Raw genomic sequence first — 25282 nt, forward strand, 5'->3', positions numbered from 1 at the left:
CGGCAGCGGGGAGCCCTGCGCAAGGCCAGACGTGGGCCAGCGCCTCCGCCCATGGCGCCTGCGGGCGGCGCGATCCCGCACTCCGCTCCACGCGCGGCCGGTCTGGGGCTAGAGGGCCCGAGGAGGAGCAGAGGAGGGGAGCGCCCCTGAAAGGGACGGAGCCCTACTGCCCGGCTAGAAGCGCTGGCCACGGCAGGGGCCTCCTGGCTGAGCCCGGACTGAGACAGTTGCGCTCCGACGCAAAAAATCGCTGCTGAGCTCCATCCAGCTTACTGTTTGCCTGCCTTCGTTTTGTTTTTGTAGCAGGATTGATTAAACCCAGGGCCTTTGCGACTGACCTACATCCCTGTCCCTTTTCCAAACAGGGTCTCAGTAAGTCATTAAGGCTGGGCTTCCACTTGTAGTCATCCTGCCTCAGCCTCTTAGACTAGTGGGATTGTAGGTGTGCCTCACCACGCCCGACTTAATCAGAAACTTCAATGCCGTCACGCTTGTTTATTGAGTACCTGCCAGGGCCCGCCTAGCAGAACACGCGCGGACCAGTGATAGCCGCGGTGATTGCAGTGCCCTCCAGCAGACGGAAAGTTCCATGTTTGTCGTGAAAAGAGCAGACAGCTCTGGCTTTCGGATGAAATGGTCCTTCAGCACTCCTGTTTACAGTGCGGAGTGCCCACTCCTCGTGGGGAGCTGGCATGGCATACAACGCCCTGGCTCCTTCCACCTTTTCCCCGCTGCCCATTTCCCTTTCCTTCGCCTTAGCAAAAGATCTATCTCCCAGTTTTCTGTTGTCTTTTATTTCACTTTCATGGTTTCTCACATAAGAGAAATTATGCAATAATTAACCTTGTGTGCCTGATTTACTTCACTTAATATGGGGAATCCATTTGCCTACAAATGACTCAGACTGATCCTGTTTTATGGTTAAGCAGTGCTCCATTGTGTTCAAGTACCACATTTCTTTCACCCACACATCTGTGGATGAATACATAGCCCACTTCTACGAGTTGGCTGTTAGGAGCTGTGCTGCTATAAATGTAGATATCCATGTATTGCTGTAGTGTGACATGTTTAACTCTTTGGGGAAGATTATAGACGGAATGGCTGGGTTGAAGGGAATTCCTAATTTTACTTTTCGAGAAATCTCCATACTGATTTCTCTAGTGATTGCACTGGTTTTCATTCTAACAATATGGAAAGGACTTCCAGCACTGCCTCTCCAGAATTTGTCATTTAATTTCTTTTTTGTTTTTTTTTTATGTTAAAAGTAAAAGAAAGAAAACATATTAACAGATAACCATTTACAAAGTAGGACAAGAATAGTACAAGCAGTACTGAATTACAAAGTGACAAGGAATTAACAATGGTTGTTGTATTACATACTGATAACTTCTAAATGGTTACTCAGGAAAACAAATAGAGACATGCAAGATTGATCAAATAATTAATCATGAACTATTCCTTTCAATAAAGTGATAGAAGTCAGTAAAACAACTATGTTAGCTATCCTGTATATACATGTATACATAATTTCCCCTTGTTTCTTTTCTCTGTTCCCTCACCCCAGTTGCTCTTTACTTTTGAGCAGTTTCCTTTCGTTTCACAATGATTATCATACCTCATAATTTTTATTCACTCTTTCAAGTTCTTACACTAGTGAGACAATATGTTGCTTACACATTCAGGTCTGATTTATTTCACTTGTGAGTGTGGTCTGTAGTTGTGACCATTTACCTATAAAAGCCTCGAGTTTATCTTTCTTTATAGCTGAGTAATATATTCCATTATATAAAACTACAACAATTTTTTTATCCAGTCCTCAGTGGATGAACATTTGGATTGCTTCCACTATTTAACTATTACACATTGTGCTGCTATAAACATGGGTGCACATATATCACTGTGATATGATGTTTTCAGCTCTTCTGGGAAAATACCCAGAAGGGGAATAGCTGGGTTGAATGAGACCTCTAGACCTAGTTTGCTGAGGAATCTCCAAATTGATTTCCACAGTGGTTTCCCCAATCTACACTCCCACCAGCAGTGGAGTAGGGTTCCTTTCTCCCCACAGCCTCTCCAGCATGTGTTACTGGTTGATTTCTTAATGATAGCCGTTCTTACTGGGGTAAAATGAAATCTCAGTGTTGTTTTAATCTGCATTTCTTGAATGGCTAATGATGTTGAACATTTTCTCATGTATTTATTTGCCATTAGAATCTCTTCATTAGAGAAGTATGTATTTGATTGGGTCTTTGAATTTTGGGTGGCTGATGTTTTTTAATTCTTTATATGTTCTAGGTAGAAGCCCTTTGTCCGAGGGACAGCTGCTAAAATTTTTTCCCAATTAGTGGGTTTCCTTTTTACTTTGCTGGTGAGTTCTTTAGATGTGCAAAAACTGTAGTAAGATGAGGTCCCAGTTGTTTATTCTTTGAAGTATTTCCCTTGCAGTTTGGTTTCTGTTCATGAACTCTCTGCCTACCCCTATTTCTTCAAGATTTTTACCTACAATCTCTTCCAATAGATTTAGTGTTTCTGTTTTAATATTGAGATGTGATCCATTTTGACTTTAGTTTGCTACATGGTGATAGACTTGGGTCTACTTTCAGTCTTTGATAAGTGGCAAGCCAGTTTTTCCAGTACCATTTATTAAAGAGGCTATCTTAAACTGAGCTTGTTTGGCCCCTTTGTCAAAGATTAGGTGCTGAGTGTGTTTGTGGTTGTGGCTGTTTCTTCTAGTTTATTCCATTGATCCTCTGGTCTGTTTTTTAGCCAGTACCATGTTGATCTTATTACAGTAGCTTCCTAGTATAATTTGAGGTCAGGGATTGTGATACCACCTGACTTGTCTTTGTTGCCCAGTATTGCTTTTGCTATTCTGGGCCTTTTCTGGTTACAGATGAATTTTAGGGATGTTTTCTCTAGATCTTTAAGGTATGCTAATGGTAGTTTAATGGGAATTGCATTGAATCTGTACAACAATTTTGGTAGTATGGCCATTTTCACAATGTTGGTTTTTCCTATCTATGAACAAGGAATATTTTTCCATTTACTGAAATCTTCTTCAATCTCTTTTTTCAGAGTACTGTAGTTTTCATTGAATAGATCTTTTTACTCCTTTTGTTAGATTGATTCCTAAGTATTTCAGTTTCTTGGATGCTATTGTGAAAGGTATGGTTTCCTTAATTTCTCAGTCTGTTGTTTGTGTTCAAGAATGCTATTAATTTTTGAATGTTGACTTTGTATATAGCTACACTACTGAATTTGTTGATCAGTTCAAGGAGTCTTCTAGTGAAGTTTTTGGGGTGTTCCATATAAAGTATCTTGTCATCTGAAAATAGTGATAATTTCACTTCTTCCTTCCCTATCCTTATTCCTTTTATTTCTCTCTTTTGTCTAACTGCTCTGGCTAATGCTTCCAGAACTATGTTGAATAGGAGTGGTGACAGTGGACATCCTTGTCTTGTTTCTGACTTTAAAGTGAAAGCTTTTAGTTTTTGTCGATGTAGTATGATGTTGGCTGTTGGTTTGTCATAGATAGCTTTGATCAGATTGAGGTAAAGACCATCTATTCCTATTTTTTGTAGGGTTTTTATCATGAATGTGTGTTGGACTTTGTTGAAAGCTCTTTCTGCATCTCTTGAGATGATCATGTGGTTTTTGCCTTTGGCTCTATTGATATGGTATATAACATTAATTGATTTGTGAATGTTGAACCATCCTTGCATTCCCGGAATGAATCCTATTTGGTCATGGTGTATTATTTCCTTCACGATTTGCTGCATTCTTTTTGCTAGTATTTTATTGAGTATCTTTGCATCTATGTTCATTAGGTAGATTGGTCTGTAGTTCTCTTTCTTGGGTCTTTCTCTGGTTTTGGTATCAGTATAATACTTGCCTCCACAAATGAGTTAGGGAGAATTGCTTCCTTTTCAATTTCACTGAAGAGTTTGAAGAGTGTTGGCATTAAATCTCTGAATATTTTATAGAATTCTGCTGTGAATCCATCAGGGCCTGGGCTTTTCTTTGTCAGTAAGTTTTTAATCACATTTTCAATCTCATTAATTGATATTGGGTTGTTCAGGATGTTTACATCTTCTTGATTCAAACTTGGTAATTCATACATATCTAGGAATCTGTTTCTTCTGAGTTTTCTATCCTATGGGAGTAAAGATTTTCAAAGTAGGTATTAATGATCTTTTGAATTTCTGTAGGATCTGTAGTGATTTCATCCTTTTCATTCCTTATTGCCTGAATTTGAGGGGTTTTTTTGGATAAGGTTGGCTAGGGGTATATCAATTTTATTTATTTTTTCAAGAACCAACTCTTTGATTTATTTATTTTTTGTAGTGTTTTCTTCCTCTCAATTGCATTAATTTCTGCCCTGCTCTTTATAATCTCCTTCCTTCTTTGGGCTTTGGGCTTGACTTGTTCTTCTTTTTCTAAGAGTTTGAGGTGCAGCATTAGGCTATTTATTTGTTCTCTTTCTGTTTTCCTTATGTGTGAGTTCACTGCTATAAATTTCCCTCTGAGGACTGTTGTTATTGCATTCCACAGATTCTGGTAAGTCGTATTTACATTTTCATTTGTAGGTAGTTTTTAGTTTCTTTAATTTGTTCTGTGATCCATTGTTTGTTCAGGAGGTTGTTGTTTAATTTCCAAGTGTTTATGGAGTCTTTGGAGTTCCTTTTGTCATTAATTTCCAGTTTCATTGTATTGTGGTCAGATAATATGCACGGGATAATTTCAATTCTTTTGTATTTAGTTGGGTATGCTCTATGGCTAGAATATGGTGTATTTTAGAGAATGGCCCATATGCAGCTGAGAAAATGTGTATTCTGATGTGGGGTGGAACACTGTATACATATACTAAGTCCATTTGTTCACAGATTTGGTTCAGGTCTGTTACTTCTTTGCTGATTTTTTTTGTCTAGTTGACCTATCTCTTTGTGTCAAAGGGATGTTTAGGTCCCCTATTACAATAGTGTTATTTATTTTTTGGTTTTTCATGTCTGTTAAGATTTGTCTTATATAGTTTGGTGCTTCCATATTTGATGCATACATGTTTATGATTGTTATCTCTTCCTCTTGCAATTTTCCCCTAACTAGTATGTAGTGACCTTCTTAATCTCTTTTGTTTTTGGTTTGAAGTTTATGTTGTCTTCAAACATAATAGCTACACCTCTGCTTTCTTCTGAGATCTTGTTATATGGAGGATTGTTTTCCATCCTTTCACTTTCGGTCTGTGGATTTCCTTTTGAATAAAGTGTGTTTCCTGTATACAGCATATCATGGGATCTTGTTTCTTAATCCACTCTGCCAGTCTGTTTCTTTTGACTGGTGAATTGAGACCATTTACATTAATGGTTATAACTGATATATGTTTGCTTATCATTGCCATGTTATTTACTTGCTGTTGGTTTCCTACTTTTGCTATCTGTTTAATTGCTTGCTGTGCTTGAGGGTTCCTTTCTATTGTTGTTCTTGAGATTGTGTTCACTTTTTTCTCTATCACATCTTTTAGTACTCTTTGTCAGGTTGGTTTGGCATTCATGAAGTTCTTCAGTTGTTCTTTGTCGTGGCAATATTTTATTTCTCCGTTAAATCTGAAGGATAGTTTTGTAGGATACATCAGTCTTGGTTGGAAGCTGTTTTGTCACAGGACCTGTAATACTTCATTTCAAGCTCTTCTCGATTGGATGGTTTGTGTTGAGAAGTCTGCTGTGACTCTGATGGGCTTTTCTTTATAGGTGATCTATTTCTTTTCTCTAGCAGCTTTTAATATTCTGTTCTTTTGCTGGATATCTGGAATCTTGATTATTATATGTCTGGGTGTGGTTTTATCTTGGTTATGGGTAGTTAGAGTTCCATATGCCTCATTTACCTGTACATCAGAATCTTTTTCCATGCTTGGGAAGTTTTCTGTTATTATTTCTGCATGTCATTTGTGTTTATTCCTGCTGTTTCATTGACTCCTGTTAGTCTTACATTATTTCTCTTTGCCTCATCTTGCATCTGAATTGATTTTTCCTGGTTCCTTGTTGATTTTAAGAGATCCTTCCTTTCACAATCATTAGCTACCATGCTGTCTTCAATATCTGAGATTCTATATTTAGCTTCATTGAAGCAGTTTTGCCAGCTTTCAATGGAACTTTTGATTTCCTGGATATCTCTTTGAATCTGTTTCATGCACTCTAGTTCTGACCTGTATTGTTCATTTAATGTTTCCATCATTTTCCTATGTTCATCTATGTTTTTATATATGTCTTCTTTAGATGTGCTGAGCAGTTCTTTCATTATTGATGTCATTTCTGTTTTTACCTGGGCAATTATTTCTGATCTGATTTCTTCTATGGCCTGATGGATTTGTTTCTTTACTTCATTTGTGATCATTTAAGAGATTTCAGGTATGAGACTTCCAAATTCTCCTGGATTTGTTTTGGGTGGAGTTGAATTCTGAGATTGCATTTTGTTCCTATGTCTTGTCATTTTGGATGTCAGATGGAAAGTGCTGAGCCACATGCTACTCAGGCAATTCACCGAAGGTCTCTAGGGACCTGGAGATATCAGACTTACCTGGATATCAGACTAATCTCAAGATGGTAGAGGGCAGTGGACCACTGGCCCAGAATCCCCAGGCAGTTGGTTGGGTGCTCGGCTCAGACCACAACTGTGATGGTGGGGGAATGCTGGCCTTCAGTACCACGGTCTCCAGGCCATTGATGGAAAGTGTGTGGGCCTCAGCCGTGAACCCGATTGTGGCTAGATGGGCCACTGGTCCGGGTGCCTCAGGCAGCTAGTCGAGGGAGGGTGGGCCTCATCGGTGCCTCAGGCAGCTAGTTGTGGAAGGGTGGGCCTCACCTCTCAAGGGAGAAGTCCAAAGCCTGGGACACCTCCCACCCCACTTCCCTGTCACAGAGGAGTGGAGTGGAGCATAGGTGCAGGCTTTCCCTGCCAATGGAGAGGTCTACAGAGACAGAGCTGCTCTGGCACCACTTCCCTGTGCCTGCTCTGCTTCCCTGTCTGAGAGGAGTGGGCTAATTTCTTTCTTGATGAGAGACATTTTTGTGGAGTCAGCTGGCATCTCAACATTAATCTGCATTCTCTAGTCGCCAGAGAAGCTGAACATTCTGTGAATACCACTACCACTTGTGCTCCTCAGAACAGCATGTGCCCCCCACCTGAGGAGCACAGCCCCCTCCAGAGGCCTCTCTAACCTGTGCCCACATTGTCCAGGGTTTAGGGAGCAGCAGGAGAGCCACCCCTTGTGCCCTGTGTCCCCAAGTCTAGGCCATGGTTCCCCACCTGCTTGTGGCTTAGTGTTCAGCCACTCTCTCCTGGGGAGGGGTTTCCCTTGCTGAGACATACTGTAGGCAGTGGGCAGGATGCCTCAGGGACACAGGGGCCCCCTGTTTGGGCAGCTGGAGGGGGCGAGTGCCTGTGGTAGACTCTTCCCCATCGTCCCCTTTTTTCATTCATTGCAGTGCATGGTTTCCTGGGGCCCTAACTGCAGTTACCTCTTGGGCTAGGTCTCCTCTTCTGGGTGAGAGGGAGCGTGTGCCTGTCCCCAGGGCCCAGCGCAGCGGCTGCTGAGTGCAGGGTGCTGAAGGCCAGCGGAGGCCCCACCTCCCTTCCCCATTAGTGATGGTGTTTGATCAGTTTATGGATTTGTCCTTGAGGTGACCTCCCCTATCAGGGTGTATCTGCCTTTCCCACTTGAAGAAGACCTGCATTATCCAGGGTTTCTCCTCAGAGCATCTCATGTGTATCCATCTCTACTCACCCATGTTGGAATCACTCCTTCAGCACGTCTGAAACTCACATGTCCCTATGCCACATTAATGTCCCCAGGAGATGACAATAGGCTTTTTCTTGAGTGTGCTTTACCCAATGCTTAGGGAATCCAATTCCAAACATAGAGCCTGGGTCCCTGGACTTGCCGAGCTCTGGAAGTCATTCTGGTCTGCAGTGAGTGGGAGAGCTGGCCTGTTAAACCATAGACAGTGACGTTCTTTAAAGTCCTCACAAACAGTCTTCCCTAGCCAGCAACAGGGGCCTCTTACTTGGACAAGCTGTGGTCACTTATAGCATCAGTATACCAGGCGTATTATCCAACCTCTACGCCTTTTGGGGTCACTGAACTCTGACTCAAGGACCAGTGATTGCCTAGGAAACTACTACACGCAGGATGAGCGGACTTCTGAGCTGCTCCAGGTGTTGGCCCTGAGATAGATGCTGTCTCCCAGAAGGACTCAGATCTCTCTGTGCCCATACTCTGCCCTTTTGTGGCACACCTGGGTACCTCATGCCAATCTTTCGTGGCACATCCTCCCACCCAGTCATCACTGGCTTCAGCCTGTCCACATCACCCTGATGCACAGCACCCCCTTCCGGATACCAGCACCCCATGCCTGTGGGGCTGGCGCTCTTGGGGCAGGGGTGGTGGCTGCACCCTTTTAACCCCCCGCCTCCAGCTTTCTGCACATCCACATGAGCCCTGCCTTCCCGTGTGCAGCCTTCTGACTTCATCTAACCCTACTTAGCACACTGACTTTCCCCTGGGACACTTGAAACACAGCTTTTTAATCTAGCAATGTATTTTTACTACTATTTACTACTATATCAACCTAGACTGATGGAAGTCATGGAAATCTCAGTTCTATCTGGTGGAGACCCCAGGAGTTTTCTCAGATTAATCTCAACCCACTTCCTGTAACAACTTTTCTAAGTGGTTGGTTGAGAAAACCTTCAAACCTGGGCAACACTCAGAATTTATGAGCAAAATAAATTCTTCAAAGGCTGAATCACTACTGCATTTGCCTTCCCTGTTTGAGAATTACACAGGCCTGGTAGGCAGGAGGCGGTGAGGCCCAAGAGGGTGAAACACTTGCTGTTAGGGGCTAGGGCTGGGCTCATCCACACATCTGACATTTGCCAGGATCAGTTCACCTTTGAAAAATCACATCTCGTAGGTAGATGAAGTAGTTCCACTTTGCAGCACAAAAGGCTAAGTTTCTCCAGAAGAGCACACACTCGCTACCCAAAACCCGTTACCCTCTTTCTCTTACGCTGTGTGCATGGCCTCTCAGTCAGCTCACAATGCCTACAGACTTGGTGGGTCAAGTAAGAAACAGGTTTCTTGTGGTTCTGAGGCCAGAAGTCCATGAGGAGGGAGCCACTGTAGCTGAGCCCTCATGGGACCTCCTGGCGGTGCCTTGAAGGCCTTTCCTTCGTGGCCGTAAGGAGAGGGAGGAGAGCTTGCCTCTTTTCTGTAAGGGCGTGCACACCATCCTGTGGGCCCTGCCCTCTTGGCCTCATTTTTTCCTAGTTATCTTCCAGTGGAACAACCTCCAAATACTATCACAAAGGGGGCAGGGTTTCTACATGTGAATTCGGGAGTCAAGGGACAAACTTTCGGTCCACAGCACTGGAAAACATGTCAATGCTGGAGACGAGAAGTCAGCATCACACAGTAGCACTGGAGCCTCGCTGTGTGACAGCAGACAGCGCTCCATCTGTCCCATCTGGGGCTCCTCAAAGGAAGCTACAGGCCCTGTGGTCTGGGCCAAGGAGGGGCTGAGAGCCCCGGAGGCCTTGAGAAAGCCATTTAGGTGAGGACAAAAAGTCTGAGGGAGCAAAGTGTTTTAGTATTCTCACCTTTGTAAAGCCCTGTGATGCAGGACTTGTAGGCATGCCGTCTTCAACTCAAAGGCCATGAGGACAGGAGAGAAGAATGAACATAGGGCCACAGAGTGTTAGAGCTCTGCACAAAGTATGAGAAATGTGTGCGTCACTGCAGTGTAGTCAGTTGGGATGGCCTAATGTTCTCATGGTGATGGGCTAATAAAACTCACAGTTAATGGACAACAAAAGCTCTCAAGCTCTGTAGGTTCAGGACTCCTTCATATTTTTTAAAATGGTTGTGGCCCTTCAGATGTTTTTGTTTGCAGGGGTTATTTCTATGATTATTTACCACATTAGAAATTAAAAGGAAGAAATATTTTTTTAAGACAGTCTCACTAATTCAGGGTGGCCTTGAACTCACTATGTAGTCCTGGCTGGCCTTGAATTTATGGAGCCCCTCCTGCTCAGCCTTCTGAGTGCTGGGATTATAGGTGTGCACCACTATGCTTGGCTGTTTTGGCTTTTTAGAAACATTTATTTTTCTTAGTGCATCTTTGTACCACATAACGATTACATTTGTCATGTGGAGTTGGTCCATGTACACAACACATCTCAGTTCTTCTGACATCTCCTTCCCTCCCACAAAAGCAAGAGCTCTGCACAAGCAGTAACTGAAGATGGAATTGTAGGAGAAATGACAATAGCAACATGATAGATACTTAAAAATAAATATGCCTCGCCTAGCCACACAGAGTAAGAGTCGGCTGGGTTGAGGGAAGAGGATGGAATGGAGATCATGGTGTAAGTGAGGCAGTGTCTCTATGGGAAAATTAGAGCTTTAAAAAGTTTCTCTACAGAGCACCTTTACTAGTTTTTACATAATGGTCACGTTCCTCATAAGGATCTTAGGAACTGCAAAAACCTCATGGGCCAAGTCTGAGAATCCTTGATGCATATCAACACTATGTGATCAAAATGTTTTTACTGTACAAAATATCCATGGACAAGGAAAAATACCCTAATTTAAAGAAAGAGGCTGAGGCAGGAGGATCGCTGCAAGTTCAACACCAGGCTGGGCTACCCAGTGAGTTCAAGGCTGTCCTGAACTGCACAGCAAGACCCTATCTCAAACAATTGACAAACAAGCAAAAAAAGGCAGATCACAATAGTATGGAAATTATCATAAAATTTAAGTAAAAAAATTCTAATATAAGTATGTAAAGGTAGAAATGCTTTTCTTTTTGGTTTTGTGCATTTTTTTTGTTTTGTAATCAGAAGGAAACATATTTAACAAACATAAACATATTGCCAATTTCCTATTTTTAGTTACCTGTATCTTCCTTCCCAGTCCTAAAAATATCAGCTTAGTAGCTGTGGAAAAGACATCACCGAAGCATAGCACAGTCTCGGCACTCCACTCCGGGCTGTGCTCTCGGGCTGAGCCTCACCTCGCACACCGCATGCGCCGAAGAGGCTTGGCTCCCTCGGACTGCGAGGCCGTGGGACGGACCTGCTTCCCAGCGTCAGCGGCACTGGCTGTTACATGGATCAGCTCCCCCAGACTTCCTGACGCAGAGCCTGCACAAGACCAGGCGATCCGGACACCGCGGTTTTGAGATCCTGGCAGCACCGAACAACGTGGGAGCCTAGACAGGGGCGGGGGACCCAGCAATGCTCACCAGGGACTGTCATTTGCATCCAGCACTGGAAAAACACTGTCCTTTTGCAAGGGCCTGGCTTCTCCATGAGACCAGGACCTCCAGCTCCCACCCCTGCAACAGGTGTGACCTTCCTGCCCGTCTTCTAAACCCCTCAGGCGGGGCGATCTGGACAACTGAGGCACTTGCTCAAGGTTCTGCGGCAGGGGAGCCCAGATCCAGGCCCTGGCCCGGTGCCCTCCGTATTTCCACTTGGGGAGTGCAAGCTCCCTCGGGCCTTCCTGTCACACCGCCCCGCTGAGGCTGTGCTGTCACACGGGGTGGGGGTCAGAACAGGCACGGGGGCACAAGCATCCGGACTACAGCAGTGGGTTCCATTGTGTCCTCCCAGGAGGCAGGAAAAATGTACGCTGTTGCCTGCAGGGGTGTGAGGGTGTCCGACTGCAGGTTTGCAGTTTCACTGACTTCTTGCCCTGAGGGGGGAGGTTTGACGCTGTTTATTTGCCTTCCACAAAATACAGCCACAGAAAGTTCTAGGCAACTTTCTGTAACATTTTCTAAAAACACTCCTGTGAAATAAGGCTTTTGTACCTACACTATCCAGTTTCACCAGAAATTCTACTTTTCAGGTCATCTTTCTGGTGAGGTAATCCTGATAACCTCGGTTCCCAGGTCCCTGGTCCAGCAGCATCCGGCGCCACCTGTCCCTGGGCACCTCCCCAGCCCTCCTGTTCCTAAGGATCTGCAACCCTCACAGTCTAAGACTCCCTGCCACCTGCACCTCCTCCTCCTCGACTCTTCCTGTCCCTTCAGAGACAAGTGCAGCTTGTGACGAAGTCTAAGTTCCCACCGCAGGCCCCCCAGTCAGGAGTGTCTCCTCTAAACGTGCGCTGCGAGCTCAGCATGGTGCCCGGAGTCAGTGGGCACCGTCACGTCCCAGGAGCCAAAAAGATGAGTTATTCGTGCTAGTAGCCAGTCTGCAGCTGGGAGCTGGGGAGCCAGCGGGCTGATTATTCAGATTAGATTACGAAAAGCACCAATCGTGGGAACACAGCAATTTTACTTACCCAACTCTGACACTAGAATCTAGCAAGGTGCACTTCTTCAAATAAGTACAGAATACAGCTCTAGGCATTTAATCATAATGAAATAAAGCAAAAAGTTTAAAATGTCCTACAAAACATGCCAAGGCTGCCGATACAGACAGGGAGTGCGCCCCACGTGTCCAGGGTGTCTGTCCTGGTCTCGGCCTTGCACACTCCTGGCCACCCAGCGAAGCAAGGGCAGCAGGCCCGTGTTCCCCCTGAACCCAGCGGCAGGCGGCCCAGCTTCGCGTTAGGACCCAAGGGCTGCTGGAACCAACAGTCACTCCCGAACCCAGAATCAAGGTGCTGTAAGGCTGGTTCATTTTGGAGGCTGAGGGAGCCCTGGCGGTGTGGTGGTTGTAGCAGCCTTAGCAATCCTGAGCTGGAGGAGGAGCCCCAAGCCCTGCTTTGTGTCGTGGCCGTCCCATCGTGCGCACGCCCATGCCCCGCATAGCCAGTTCTAAGGCCACTACTGTCCCCGGCCGGAGTTCAGTCTCAGGCGTCACCATCTCCTAGAAACAGCACCTGATGCTTGCAGGAGAGGAGGGCTTAACTCGACCTGGCCGGCACATCCGAGCACAGCTCAGCCACAGGATCAGGACACGGATACAGATGAGGCCAGTACGCCCTGTCCCGACTTTCCCAAACAAGCTGTGTTGTTTACAGGAGTGTGACAAAAAATAAAGCGTTTACCTGCCCTGAGCAAAAAGGGATAAAACACGACATACCTTTCCTAAGCACGCAACAGAAGCTCAAACCCCTCGTTTCCAAAGGCAGTGACTGCAGTTTCACACAGTGCACACGAGAGGGCACCACTAAATCGTCCCCACTGCAAGGAGCTACGGGGGCCAGAAGGACCAGCACTGCGGCGATGGTCAGGGCCGGCATGAGCTCTGGATGTGGGAGTGGACTGACCATGCTTTCTCTCATTGTTGGCAAGCAACAAAAACACTCCAGAGGAAGCTGTAATTCCTCAAATTAGAATATCCTAAAAACCAGCTCAGTAAACCTCTATAGCAAACCCCTGCAAACACGGACAGCGGGTGAGTTTTAATGGCTTCGATCCCTGTGCCGAGGCTGCCTTGCCCACCCTGCTCGCTCGCCCAGCAACACTGGCTGTCTTGTCCATGGCCAGTGTATAGTGTGAGGAAATTGACACGGATGTTTCCCGGCAAGCACTGCCTTCCTTCTCAGACACCGGGGCCCCCTCTGCCCTCGGCCCCTGCAGGCTGCTGGCCAGTGCTCGTGGACAGGGGCCCAGTTCTTCCTTGGCGGTCCGGACAGGATCTCCCTGGAGAAAGGCGCTGCGCGGAGTAAATGAGCAAGGTCGCTGGGGAGGCCGCCAGGTCACCGGGCCAGCTCTACATTGTTCAGCCCACCAGCTTCCCAGGGCTCCTGTCCAAGTGAGCCGGAAAGAGCTGCTGGGAGAACCGCCGCGAAAGTGCAGAATTATCCCACTCCTCCTCCACAAACACAGGCATGAATGATCAACATCCTGTACAGGAAGACAAAGCCAGGAGAGCCGCTAAGAATCCCCTCGAGGGAAGAAGCCCGGAGACCTGCAGCAGGAAATAAGCTGAGAGTAAAGTCACAGTCCCCACAACCCCCGGAAGAACCTCCAAGTACTTCACAGTAGAGATTCTTTTAAATCCTGTTCTTTAGAAAAAAAAATTCATAATTTTTATATTGTGGAAGCAATGATGTTTGTGGTAACCAAACAACAGAAATAAAGGGAAATTCAATAATCTTCCTCTAAAATCTACCATCTACACATTAAAGAAATTTGTTACATTTTGATTTTTGTAGACAGCATCCTTGTATTTCTGAGCTGTAACCCTTTTTCTCAGCCAGAGTTTGTAAGAGAATCAAGGAGGGCCGGTGACCTCATGTGGATAATTTAATTCACAGAACGAGTAGCTCCCTCACTAGGTTCCTTAAAATCAAAAAAACACTAAGTAGCAAAGGATCTGAGAGTATCACATGACTCTCCCACTCAACACAGCTACTGTCCCGTAGAAGCTGTGTCTGTGGAGGCTGTAACTCCTGAAGCCTGGGGTGCCTGAGTCGTTCGCAGGGGTTTTAGGAAAGCTCTGCACACCCCCACCCCACCAGGGCCTCTGCTGTTTCACGTGGCCCTCAGGTGACGCTAAGCAGATGGCAAGCTCAGGCCCTGAGAGCTACTGAAATGGCTCCGCATCTGTCTCTCACTGGCCTGCATTTAGTGTAAGCTCAGAGGGACTGTCCCCACCACAGCCACAAAACTGCACCTCTGCCCTCCCGTCCTAGACACCTGGGCCAAAACCAGAGTGTGGTTCTCAGACAAGGGCACCACTCAGGACCTTGTCAGAGATGCAGATGCTCAAGCCCCACTCCGGACCCCCTGGATCAGGAGTTCAGGGCACCGGGAGGACAGCCCTGTTTGGGTTGTTTGGGTGGTGGGGCAGGGTGGGGGTGAACGCGGGCCTGGTGCGCCGAGGACATTCACGCTGTACCAAGCTAAGCTCGGCGCAGTGCTCGGAGCTTTACTAAGCCGCTCTCGGGATTCCGCCACAGCTGAGTCTACAAACCACTGAGTTAGAGAATTCCACAATTTCAAGACCAAGTAATGAAGACAGACAACTCCATGTAAGGTAGAACCGAGTTTATTAATGACTGCCTTTATCACAATCACTCTCAAGTGTAAAAAATAAAAAGTGATTAATTAAAATTTAAAACTCACTTGGACGCGCTGTTTGGCCTACACTGGATGTGTTGAACGTGGGGACCCTGCCTGATTCTGAATCAACTGGTCAGATGAAGTTCACTGGAGAAGGAGGTGCTAAAAAGACAAAGTGCCACCTGGAGAGCTTGGTCTTCTCCACGCTGGAAGGACATCCCAAGATGCCCGCTGTGCTGTGGGCAGGAGTCAGTAAGACCCTCTTACACCCAGAATACGAAATGAGCATTTCTACCTACACAGAGACGAGCACACACATGCAGTCACACACCCCGGCCGTGGAGACGAGACGCAGCGCTTCCGTCCTTTCTCTGAACAGACTGATGCGCTCGCTCATCAGCCACCCAGATCAATCTGCTCAATTCCCACCCAGTTCGCAAGCTGGCTGCCGGTTACGGCTGGCAAATGCGGCACCGGTGTGAAATACAGTGGTTTTCTCAGTGTTCCACAGACTGACATCTGCCGCACAGGAGGACACCAGTGGACACCAGCTGGATTAAAATCTCGGGCGTGAAACAGGCCCTTCCAGAAGTGGGGCAGGGCCCGCAGCACCTGGCGTGGCTCCCCACCTCTGGTCACAGAACACCCGCCAACTCCACACCTCTCCAGAGGGCTTGTGCTTTGTTCCCCACCCCAGGGGCTACCTCACAACACAGGAACTCTGGCCAGACATTTTTTAAAAAATCAAATTAAATCTTTAAGAAGAAAACATATTAGAAGAATCTGATTATGTCAATACTATATTGGAGTTGGGTTTAATTCCATTCAAAGAGACAGAAGGGGAAGGTTTGGAAGAGGTCACCGAGCTTGACCCAGGAAGAGATGGCAGAGCCAGGCTCACCCCGGCCGGGCTTGGACAACAGCCACATCCCCTGAGCCTGTGACCCCAGGAGACAAATGCTTGCCCTCACTTTGAATGTCTTTAGAAAGACGGCAGGAAACGGAGATGGCAGATTCAGATTTACAGGACATGCAAGTTAAACATACACCAAAAAAAAAAAAAAAAAAAAAAAAATTAAGCCCAGTGGAAAAAAACACTTGCAAAATTTAAGAGGGACCATATCATACCCTTTACCTGTGGGAAACAAAAACAAACAAAAAACCCACAAACATGACAAAACAACACAATCCAGAGTATTCCAAAGAATCCACCACTAGCTGGGTAGGTTAGGGGTAGAGGAGTATTTAATTCACACCTCTCATTAACCTCATTTTCTCCTTGGATTTCAATGATAAATAAAGCTCAGGCCTACTCCGAGAAAAGATCAGTCCTGCTGGAACAGGTGTTGCAAAGTCTCCGACATGCTGCTTGGTAGACACAGAACACACAACTTCTCGAAGGCCGTGCTCCGGGACAGCAGACCCACCCAGGTCAGTGGGTCTACAGGACGGCAGGGTCTGGACCCACAGGCAGGCTGAGAATGCAGCAGTTTCTTGCAGTGGACAGAAGGATGCCCAACACCACTGCCCGACCAGGGGCTGACCCCTGAGGCCTTGCAGGAGTGACCAGCAAGCCTGGCCCTCCCTGCCCTCCAGTCACCAAGGGGTGGACAGAACCAGATTCTGCACAAATTTAAGTCAAGGTGGGCCCCACCTTCCCTTCTTTTCCTTGTTGGCAGGCATCTGTCCACCCGTAAACTCATGGCTACAGTAGAGATTCACGGCACAATAGCTTTCATACTGGATTTAAAACAAATTCTGTCAGCGAGCAGCATTTCCCAGTTTTACCCCCCAAAACAAGCTTTTGGCAGCTCCGCTAGGTGGGCACAGGATGCCTCGGTGACAGGTCCTTGAGGCCTGGGTGTCACCGCAGGGCTGGGCCAGTCTCATGTCTTGCAGGGGCTGCACAGGGTCTACCAGCTGGCCCGGACAGCTTCGATGTCACTAACCAAGTTCTGGGCCAGGCATATCCCAAAAATCTGAGAAAGGAAAAAAAAGCAAGTCACACAGTGAAGTTCTTAACCCAGGGCTCTTCCTTGGCCACTGTACCCCACTGTTCTGTAATTTGATGTTTTAAAACCGATGTACAGTTCATACACAGTAAGATGCAGCCTTTTAACATGACTCTGAGGGTTTCAGTCTTCCACAAAGCTCTGCACTGATCACATCTATCAAGTGCAGAACATTTCCACCACCGCCAAAGAAACCCTGCGCCACAACAGACATTTCTACTCCCGCCTGGCCCAGGTCCTCATCTATTTCATCTGCAGGGTTTGCGCATCTGGACGCTGCGCACCAGCACGCTCACATAATATGGAGCTAGTGCCTTTTTCTATAGTGCAAATCTCTCAAGGTTCGCTCACATGTACTGAAGGGTCACTCTTTCTTTGGATTTCTTTTTGCTATACTGGGGATTGAACCCAAGGTGTAAGCTGCCCAGGCTGGGACTTAGCTGTGTGATTCTCCTGTCTTAGCCTTCAAAGTACTGGGATTACAAGCGTGTGCTGCAACATCTAGCCCCAGATTTCTTTATTTGAAGGAGTAGAGCAGAAATTCAGGAATTTCGGTGACCGTTCTGGAATAACCTGTAGAAAAGGTAAGGCGAGCCCCACAGGCAATAGGTGTGCCTGCGGGGGTGACCAGGGGAGTCCCGGCAGCTGGGGGAGGCAGCTCGAGGCGCACTGTCCTCATCGCTGCCCCAGCCAGGTGCCCCTGACTCTGCCGGGACGGGCTCAGGCTCCACCGGCACTCGGCACCCGGGTGTGTTCCTCCTCCGATGGATGTGACTGTCACGGTGGCAGTGAGTCTTGCTGAAGTCGCACATGGGTCATTTCTGCCAGTGGCTGGCGGGTGCCAGCCCAGGGTGACAGATCCGTGCTCCTTTCCCAGTGGGACCTGCAGCCCTGCATCCAGCGGTGCTCACGGCTGCTCTCTGGCATCTGTGTCCTGCGGGCCGAGTCCGAGCTGCCCACTGCACATGCCCTCAGGACCTCGCAGAACCTCAGGTGTGGACAGACAGACACAGGGGCACTGAGCTCCAGGGCGAGTGGGGGCTGAGGTGGCCACCAAGTCCCTGTCATGTGAGGCGGTGGGGGCGGCTGAGAGAGGGGCGGTGGGAAGCACGTCAGGTGCTCTGAGGTGGCGAGGACCCGAGTGGGAGATGACTCATGTTCTCTCTATGCACTGCGGACGCAGAAAGTCATCCTGACTCTTGAAAGGAATGGTGGCCAGCCTGGTCCTTTTTTGACAGCTGAATAATATTCCATCTTATGTATAACCTCACATTTTGTTTATCAGTTAATGGATATTTATATTGTTTCCATTTTTTTGCTATTATGAGTAATGCTAATGTGAACATCTGTGCACAAGTTTTTCTTTGCGATTACATTTTTCAATCCTTTCAGGTATGTTCCTAGAACTGCTGGGTCTCGTATCTCTACACTTGATTTTCGAGGAACTGCCAAAAACTCTGTTCACATAGGCTGCATCACTTTCACTCCCCTGGTAACGTGAGGACACCAGTTTGTCCACGTCCTCAACAGTGTCTCTTACTGTCTGTCTTTCTTATTGCAGCCTAGTTGGGATGGAATGACACTGTCGCCTCAATCTGCATTTAAGTCACCAACAATGCTGGCATCTCTTCTTATGCATATTGGCCATTTTGATTTTCCTGAAGGAAGTGTGTGCTGAGATCCTTTTGTCCATTTTAAAATTGAATTTGCCTCTTTATGTTGGGTTGTGAACAGTTTTGTGGGTTATCTTTTCATTTCCTTGAGAGTATCATTTTTAGCACATAAATTTTACTTTTGACAAAACCCCATCTCCCTACATTCTCTTCAGTTGTTTGTGCCTTGGCTGTCAGACCTAGGAAACACTGTGAACGCCAGATCACAATGATTTACACCTATGCTACCCTATGTTTTCTTGTAGGATTTCACAGTTTTAAATCTTATACTTAGGTCTTTTCAAGATTGGGTCTCACTATGTTGCCCAGACCGGCCTCAAACTTGTACACTCAAGTGACGCACTCAAGTAACTGGGAGTACAGGCATTCCCATCACGCCTGTCTATACGTATACCTTTCATCGATTTTATGTTAACATTAATACATGAAATAAGGTAAGGCCTAACTTGATTAGTTCTGCAGGTGAATAGCCCATATTTCCGCATTACTTGATAAAGAAACTATTTCCCCTATGAACAGTTTTGGTTCCCTTGTCAGAAACCCACTGACCACAGGACGGAGACCATTTCTGGACTTCGGTCCACGGTGGCTGAGCTCGCTGAAGCACACAGCACCTTCGCTGCCGCAGCCTTGTCGTAAGCTATGAACAGGGAAGCAGCAATTCTCCAACTTTGTTCTTTTTCAAGTTTGTTGTGACAATTCTGGGTCCCTTGCATTTCTATATAAATTTTGGGGTAGCTTGTCCATGACTGATAAACAGGCCATGCAACTGTGCGGGGTGCGTCTGTGAACATGGGACGCCTTTCCACTTGTTTCGATCTCCTCTATGCCCATCTGTGATCCTCCAAGGAAAGTGTCGTATCAGCAACACGAAGAGCCCAGCCAGTGAGTCGCCCAGAAGGACATGCTACTCCCAGCCTTGCTCTGTAGCCAGCTGGTCCAGGGAGACACAGGGCGCAGCGCCTCAGACACTCCCGCAGCCTCAGCCCCCGCCCGGGGCTCAACGCTGGCCACCAGAGCCGCCCCAGGTAGCACCATGCAGCGTGGGGGAGCCTACAGAAATGACAGGATGGCCGCAGGCAACCACAGACCCAATCAGTTCTCTACCTTGAAAAGGAAAATGGTGTCCTAAAATATTTCAGGGTCTAATAAGACCTTTAATGAGGCACAAACCAAACACTTTAGTCTGTTCCCCAGCCCAGTCCTCCCACGTGTCTTAAAGCAGGGACAACTGGGTGAGTTAGGAAGCTTCTGCCCCACAAGGGCTCCCTGGGCTCCGCTCCCTGCGCTTGCCCTCAGTGTGCCCGTCTTACCTGCAGCAGTGCGATGCCTATGAAGATGCCAGCCACAATGGTTAAATTGTCCTGCAGCCACTTCTCAAACTGAGGCACACAGCCCTTCGTGTAGATTACAATCTGCTGGTCAACTTCCTTCAAAGGGAAGAGGACAGCAGAGGTCACAGATACGGCCTGTGATGTGCAGAGTTTCTGCTCACACCCTGCGTGCTAAGAGTCCACTTACTGGTTTCTGCCTGGCGTCATAGCCACACTGAGTGTTGATGACATCTTCCTGGGGAAGAAACAAAAGGGACAGTGAGCCTCATCCCGGGAAACAGGACGCCCAGCTGGGAACGCGTCCAAGACCCACCGGGTGGCATCCGTGTGCTGGGCATCGGGTCCCGGGCCGTGGCTCTGTGCTGAAAACTTCATACTGTCATCCGCATCACACTTTCTTTCTACATTTTACTTTTCATTAGTACCAGTCTGCGACACATGACGACTCCAGTACATTCCTCACGGGGAGCTGGCACATGTACACAGTACATCTCAGTTCCTTTCTTCAACCCTTCCCCCTGCTTCTCCCAGCCCCTTCCCACTACTTCTCATTATCCAGCCTTTATTTTGCTCTTTACCTATATTCTGGCTTTCTCATGTAAGAGCAACCACGAGACACTTAAACGTATTACTGTGACAATCTTCACAAGCGGGTATGATATGGGTCCTGTTTCACACAGGAGGCAAATGAAGGCTCAGGGAACAGCAGAAAGAGCGGCAAGTTCTGTTAGGAAAAAAGGAAGCTCAAGACTCAAAGCGCTGCAACTTCAAGAAGCTCACAGGGTTAGGGAAATGCAGATGCGAATAAACACCGAACTTAAAGGGCACAGTGACCACCTTCATCTACTCTCTTTTGGGGGACCCCCGACTTCCCTTTTTTCTTTAATAACACTGGGGATCAAGCCCAGGAGCTTGTACTTGCCAAGCGTACACTCACACTTTTTACTCTATCAGTTGCTGTATTAAATTGTTTTTCAATGGGAATACATTATTCTAATAATTGAAAAACACAGCCTGCCCTGCACATAGGTCCCATGGGCACTCTGACACCTCTCAGCTCTGACCAGAAGCACAGGTTCTGCTGTGAGACTTACTCTCACCCCTCCTGGGGGGATAAAGCGGGTCTTACCTGTGCTCAAGTCTGAACAATAAGGCCCTCCCAGAGCATCTGTGCTGAAAGGGGAGCCGGAGCCTCCTAGGCCTCTCTGAACTCCCTGGCAGGCTGCGGGTAGGCAGGGGCTGCAGAGGGGAGGCACTGTGCCGCATCTGCTGGCGGTGACGGCGCCCCTGGTAGGCACCTCAGACTTGGGGGCTGTTGTGGGGCCAGCTGGCTCCTTTGGAGGAAGACGCCAGTGGGAAGAAGTGGGTCCTCGTGACTCTCGGCCTGCTCAGCCCCGCAGCCTGTAGAAGGTCTGCTGCCCCCAGCACTGCGGCCCTGGCCCGCACCCATTTGGCTCTGCTTCCTAAGGGAGAGGGCAGGCCTGAGGGACACCCCCGGGGACTGAGGGGCACAGAAAAGCTGAAGAGCTCCTGGGGCGAGGGCAGCAGCGCCTCTCACCGTGCCCTGTGAGTCTGGCTTCTCACTTGCAAGATGGAGCTGCATCACACCTGGTATAGGGTCTGACCTATCTACAACTACACCTGTGGTGAAGGGATCTGACCTGTCTTCTTTGTAAGAATAAAACAGGAGCTGGGGCTTTAGCTCAGTGGCAGAGCGCCTGCCTGGCAAGAGTGAGGTCCTGAGTTTGATTCCCAGTACCCGCCCCCAAAAGAACAAAACATAAATAGCAGTTGCTGTAGTAAGTAGGACACCCAAGGCTGGGCAACAGTGGTCTGGCTAAGCAGAAGTCTGGCCCAGTCCTGTTGTAAATGCTCCTCCTGCTCCTCTTGTTTCCCCGGAACTTACGCAGAAGAAAAGTGTTACAGGTCCCAACTGTGCACACCCTGCATCCTCACGAGAGCCCACCTTCCTCAGGAAGGTTAACAAGAGTCAGAGCGGGATGCTGGGCTGGCACTTGCTCTGACCCTGCTACGCGCACGAGCTTGGCCGAGGCCCTCGCACGCCCTGTGCCTTGGTTTCTTCTCTAACGGGGCGGGATGACATGGTGGCTGCTAGGACAACCCCTGAACTTGAATGAGGAGCCAGTGCACAGAAGGCTTAGAGCAGCAACCAAGAATGTTCTGCTACATCAACACCTGCGATTACTGCTCCTCCGGGTAGATCAGCACGCTGTACCCACTGGGGAGCTACAATTAGGCACAAGCAGGTAAGCAGTGGTTTCATGGGGAACCCTCTGCCCTCTGCACACGAGCAGTACACGCCTGTGCTTACCGCCGGGTCTTTAGTACAGCAGGAGAACGGCACACCGCATCGCTCTCGGCTTGCGTTGGAATCTGTGCAATTGAAGTAAATATTTAGGTTCCAATCATCAGCTCCAAAAGCCCCACAGCACTGCCACTAGAGCAAACAGGAGAGAATTAGAACATCTCCGCTCGGAGCGGCCGGCACCTACGCTCACCCCACGCCCCAGCACAGCTCCAGCCCGCCAGCTCCCGCGTTCTCTTCTGTTTCAGAATCACTTTTAAACCACTTTAAAACCCCGTAAAGTGCTTCCGAAGTACGGCTGAAGGTTCATAAAGGTTTGTCAGCAAGGGATTTAAACAACCGATGAGCCCGTGGTATACGGGGGGGCACTGCTCTGCCAGGGCCCGGTTAGAACAAGATCAGTTCGGCTCCCATTCATTCTACAAGGATAAGTAAGAAATTCTGACGTGCATGTACAAGATACAGCAACAGTGGCAGTGTCTAAAGAAGCCAGCTGAGGCTGTGGTGGGGTTAGGGTTTTGATCTCCATGGTTTAGTGTTTTTTAAAAACCCATTTTATTGAGGTGTAACTGACCAAGAGTAGCCTGCACATTTTAAAAGTGTGTACTCTGGTAAGTTCTGACATACATCCACTGTGAGGCCATTTCCACAGTCAAGACCCCAGACATTCAGGCTGGGTGTGGGTCAGCACTGCAGCGCTTGCCCAGCGTGAACAAGGCCCTGGTCCGACTCCCAGTGCCACAAAAGCAAACAAGAGACAGAGAATACAGTATACCCTTGGCCTCGGGCTTACTTTTCATTGCATTTTGTTTCCACCTTGAACTATTAAAAACAAAAACATGTGTTTACATTTTCACCTTTAAAAAGTCAATTATCTGATTAAAAATAGTCAAATAAGCTGTTAAATTCAGTGGTCACAGTGGGGCCTGAGTCCAGGGTTGCTCCATAAGCCCTTTCCTCACCCCCTGAGCTCAACTGTCTTCAGTTGAGTTAAATAAATATCAAGTCTTGATGACTGTAAGCCACACAGGACCAATCACTACTTCCAAGTATTAAACTCCATGCTAGACAAACAGAACCGTGTGAAACAACAGTGTTCTGGAACAGAGCAGACAGCATTTCAGAATACATGGACGCATGTCCTTGAGACTCATCCAGTGCTCCGGAGTCGACAGTGTGACTGGACATCTGCCTCCTAAGATCTGTCACGCAGACCGGTGCAGGAAACCCCAGGAGGTGCACGCTTACGTCCAGGAGACCTAGGCTCACACTCCCGCCCTTGGTGCAGCTCGCCCCTGGCAGCTGCCGCCACACCAAATACCATCAGCAAGCACACTCCATGCTGGGGCGAGTGGGGAAGGGAGTCCTCCCTTTGTCCGAGGCAGGCCCAGCGCGCCTGGAGAACTGTGCAGTCCACAAACCTCAGGCCTAATACAGAGCTATGCACACGTCATGAGCACATCATGACTGCCCCCCCGTTAGACAGGACCTGTTACTTCCATTTTACTATGAGGTTCTGCAGGCCCAAGGTCTCTGGCCCTCAATTTGACCGTTTTGATTGGGAGTGAAATGGGCTCTGTTGCTCCCTCTGCACGAAGGAGCCACCACACAGCCAGGTTCAGACGGCTGAGGCGGGGCAGGGCCGGGTTAGAAGCCACTGAGCCAAGGCGCTTCTACCCTTATGCTTTCAGCTGCATTTGCTATAGGGCAAATAGGCATCTTTTAGGAACCTGCTGGACAACTATCATACCAAGTATGTCAGTATGACCTGCAAAGTATGGGAGGTTACAAAAAAAGGAAACAAGGAACCAAAAAAATTCATATTTAATAACCAAATAAAACTTTATGCCTACTGCAAAACAACTATCTTCAAAGGTGGATAGGCAAGGACAATATGATTAGAACCTTTTTGCTCAAGAGTTGTCCTTTTTGTTCCTCTAACTGAACAGAAATTTAAACAAGTAAAAACAGAACATTTCCATTTAGGATACAAATCCTGTAAGTCATAAAGCAAATGAGAAAATAACAAACAAAAAGCCATGCAGAAAAGTCAGAGGTAGTTTCCAGCTTGCAGAGATGCAGAGCCAGAAGAGTATTATAGAAGTCATCCTTTTGAGAAGATTGTCAACTTGAAAATAAACCAAATTTACACTTACATATTCCTGGGTGAAGTCTATGAGGTTTTGTAAATCAATGTCATCCCTGTACGCTCTGATGTTGTTGTTTATAAAGAAATACAGCTGGTCTTTGATCCAGTCTTTGAAAACAAATGCCAAAACCCCAGCAGTGAGCTCCAGGAAGAAAATAATTCCCAGGAACACAGAAAACTAAGACAAAAGACACATACACAGAGAGCAGTTATAAGGGCTGTTTTGATCACATGTAGTTAAATGGTTCCCCTCTGAAAAGGCTTGTAATTACTTTCGATTGTTACACATCTCCAAAGTAGATAATCTTCAGTTTCTCAAGATTTGTTAATAGAATATTACATTCCAAGAAAGGATTTTAAAAATTAAAAATCACTTCATAATCACATTGTAGAGTCTCTAGTGTTTCATTTGATAATTAACCAACAAAGCTCATAAGTAAACATGAAGGACAGGAATTTCTCATTAGACCCACATTAGGCCTAATGAATTTCTTGTGATTAATACACTGCCAGACATTTCAACAATGACCTGTCCCTGCTTTAGTAAGCCTTCTCCTAACTTGAAAGATAGATTACCCAATATTTTACGATCGCCTGTCATTTGTTACTGTGGCCTTGATTCTGTGTGCAATGTATCCTTTTTATGGATTAAACACCATTTTAATTCTCCCTTGCACTGCACTGCTGTGTAGTGTAAAATAAAAGATTTCTTCATCTTGCATGGAGAGGTCAAAGAGATGTGTGTGTGGGCGGGGGGGGGGGGGGGGGGGG

General features: G+C 47.2%; 1 protein-coding gene across 1 annotated transcript in view; it reads right to left on the minus strand.

Annotated features, from left to right (window-relative positions):
* Positions 1-14987: 14987 nt before the first annotated feature.
* Tspan5 (tetraspanin 5) overlaps positions 14988-25282 on the minus strand; it is a gene marked incomplete at its 5' end in the record, with an annotated part of 34024 nt that continues 23729 nt past the window's right edge. Inside the window, 5 exon segments of the mRNA XM_013517460.1 lie at positions 14988-16996; positions 20016-20132; positions 20224-20271; positions 22369-22494; positions 24519-24689. Of these exon segments, the coding sequence (XP_013372914.1) occupies positions 16931-16996; positions 20016-20132; positions 20224-20271; positions 22369-22494; positions 24519-24689 (528 nt within the window).

The sequence above is a fragment of the Chinchilla lanigera genome, unplaced genomic scaffold (genome assembly GCF_000276665.1).
Source record: "Chinchilla lanigera isolate Chin_1 unplaced genomic scaffold, ChiLan1.0 scaffold00004, whole genome shotgun sequence".
Taxonomy (NCBI): domain Eukaryota; kingdom Metazoa; phylum Chordata; class Mammalia; order Rodentia; family Chinchillidae; genus Chinchilla; species Chinchilla lanigera.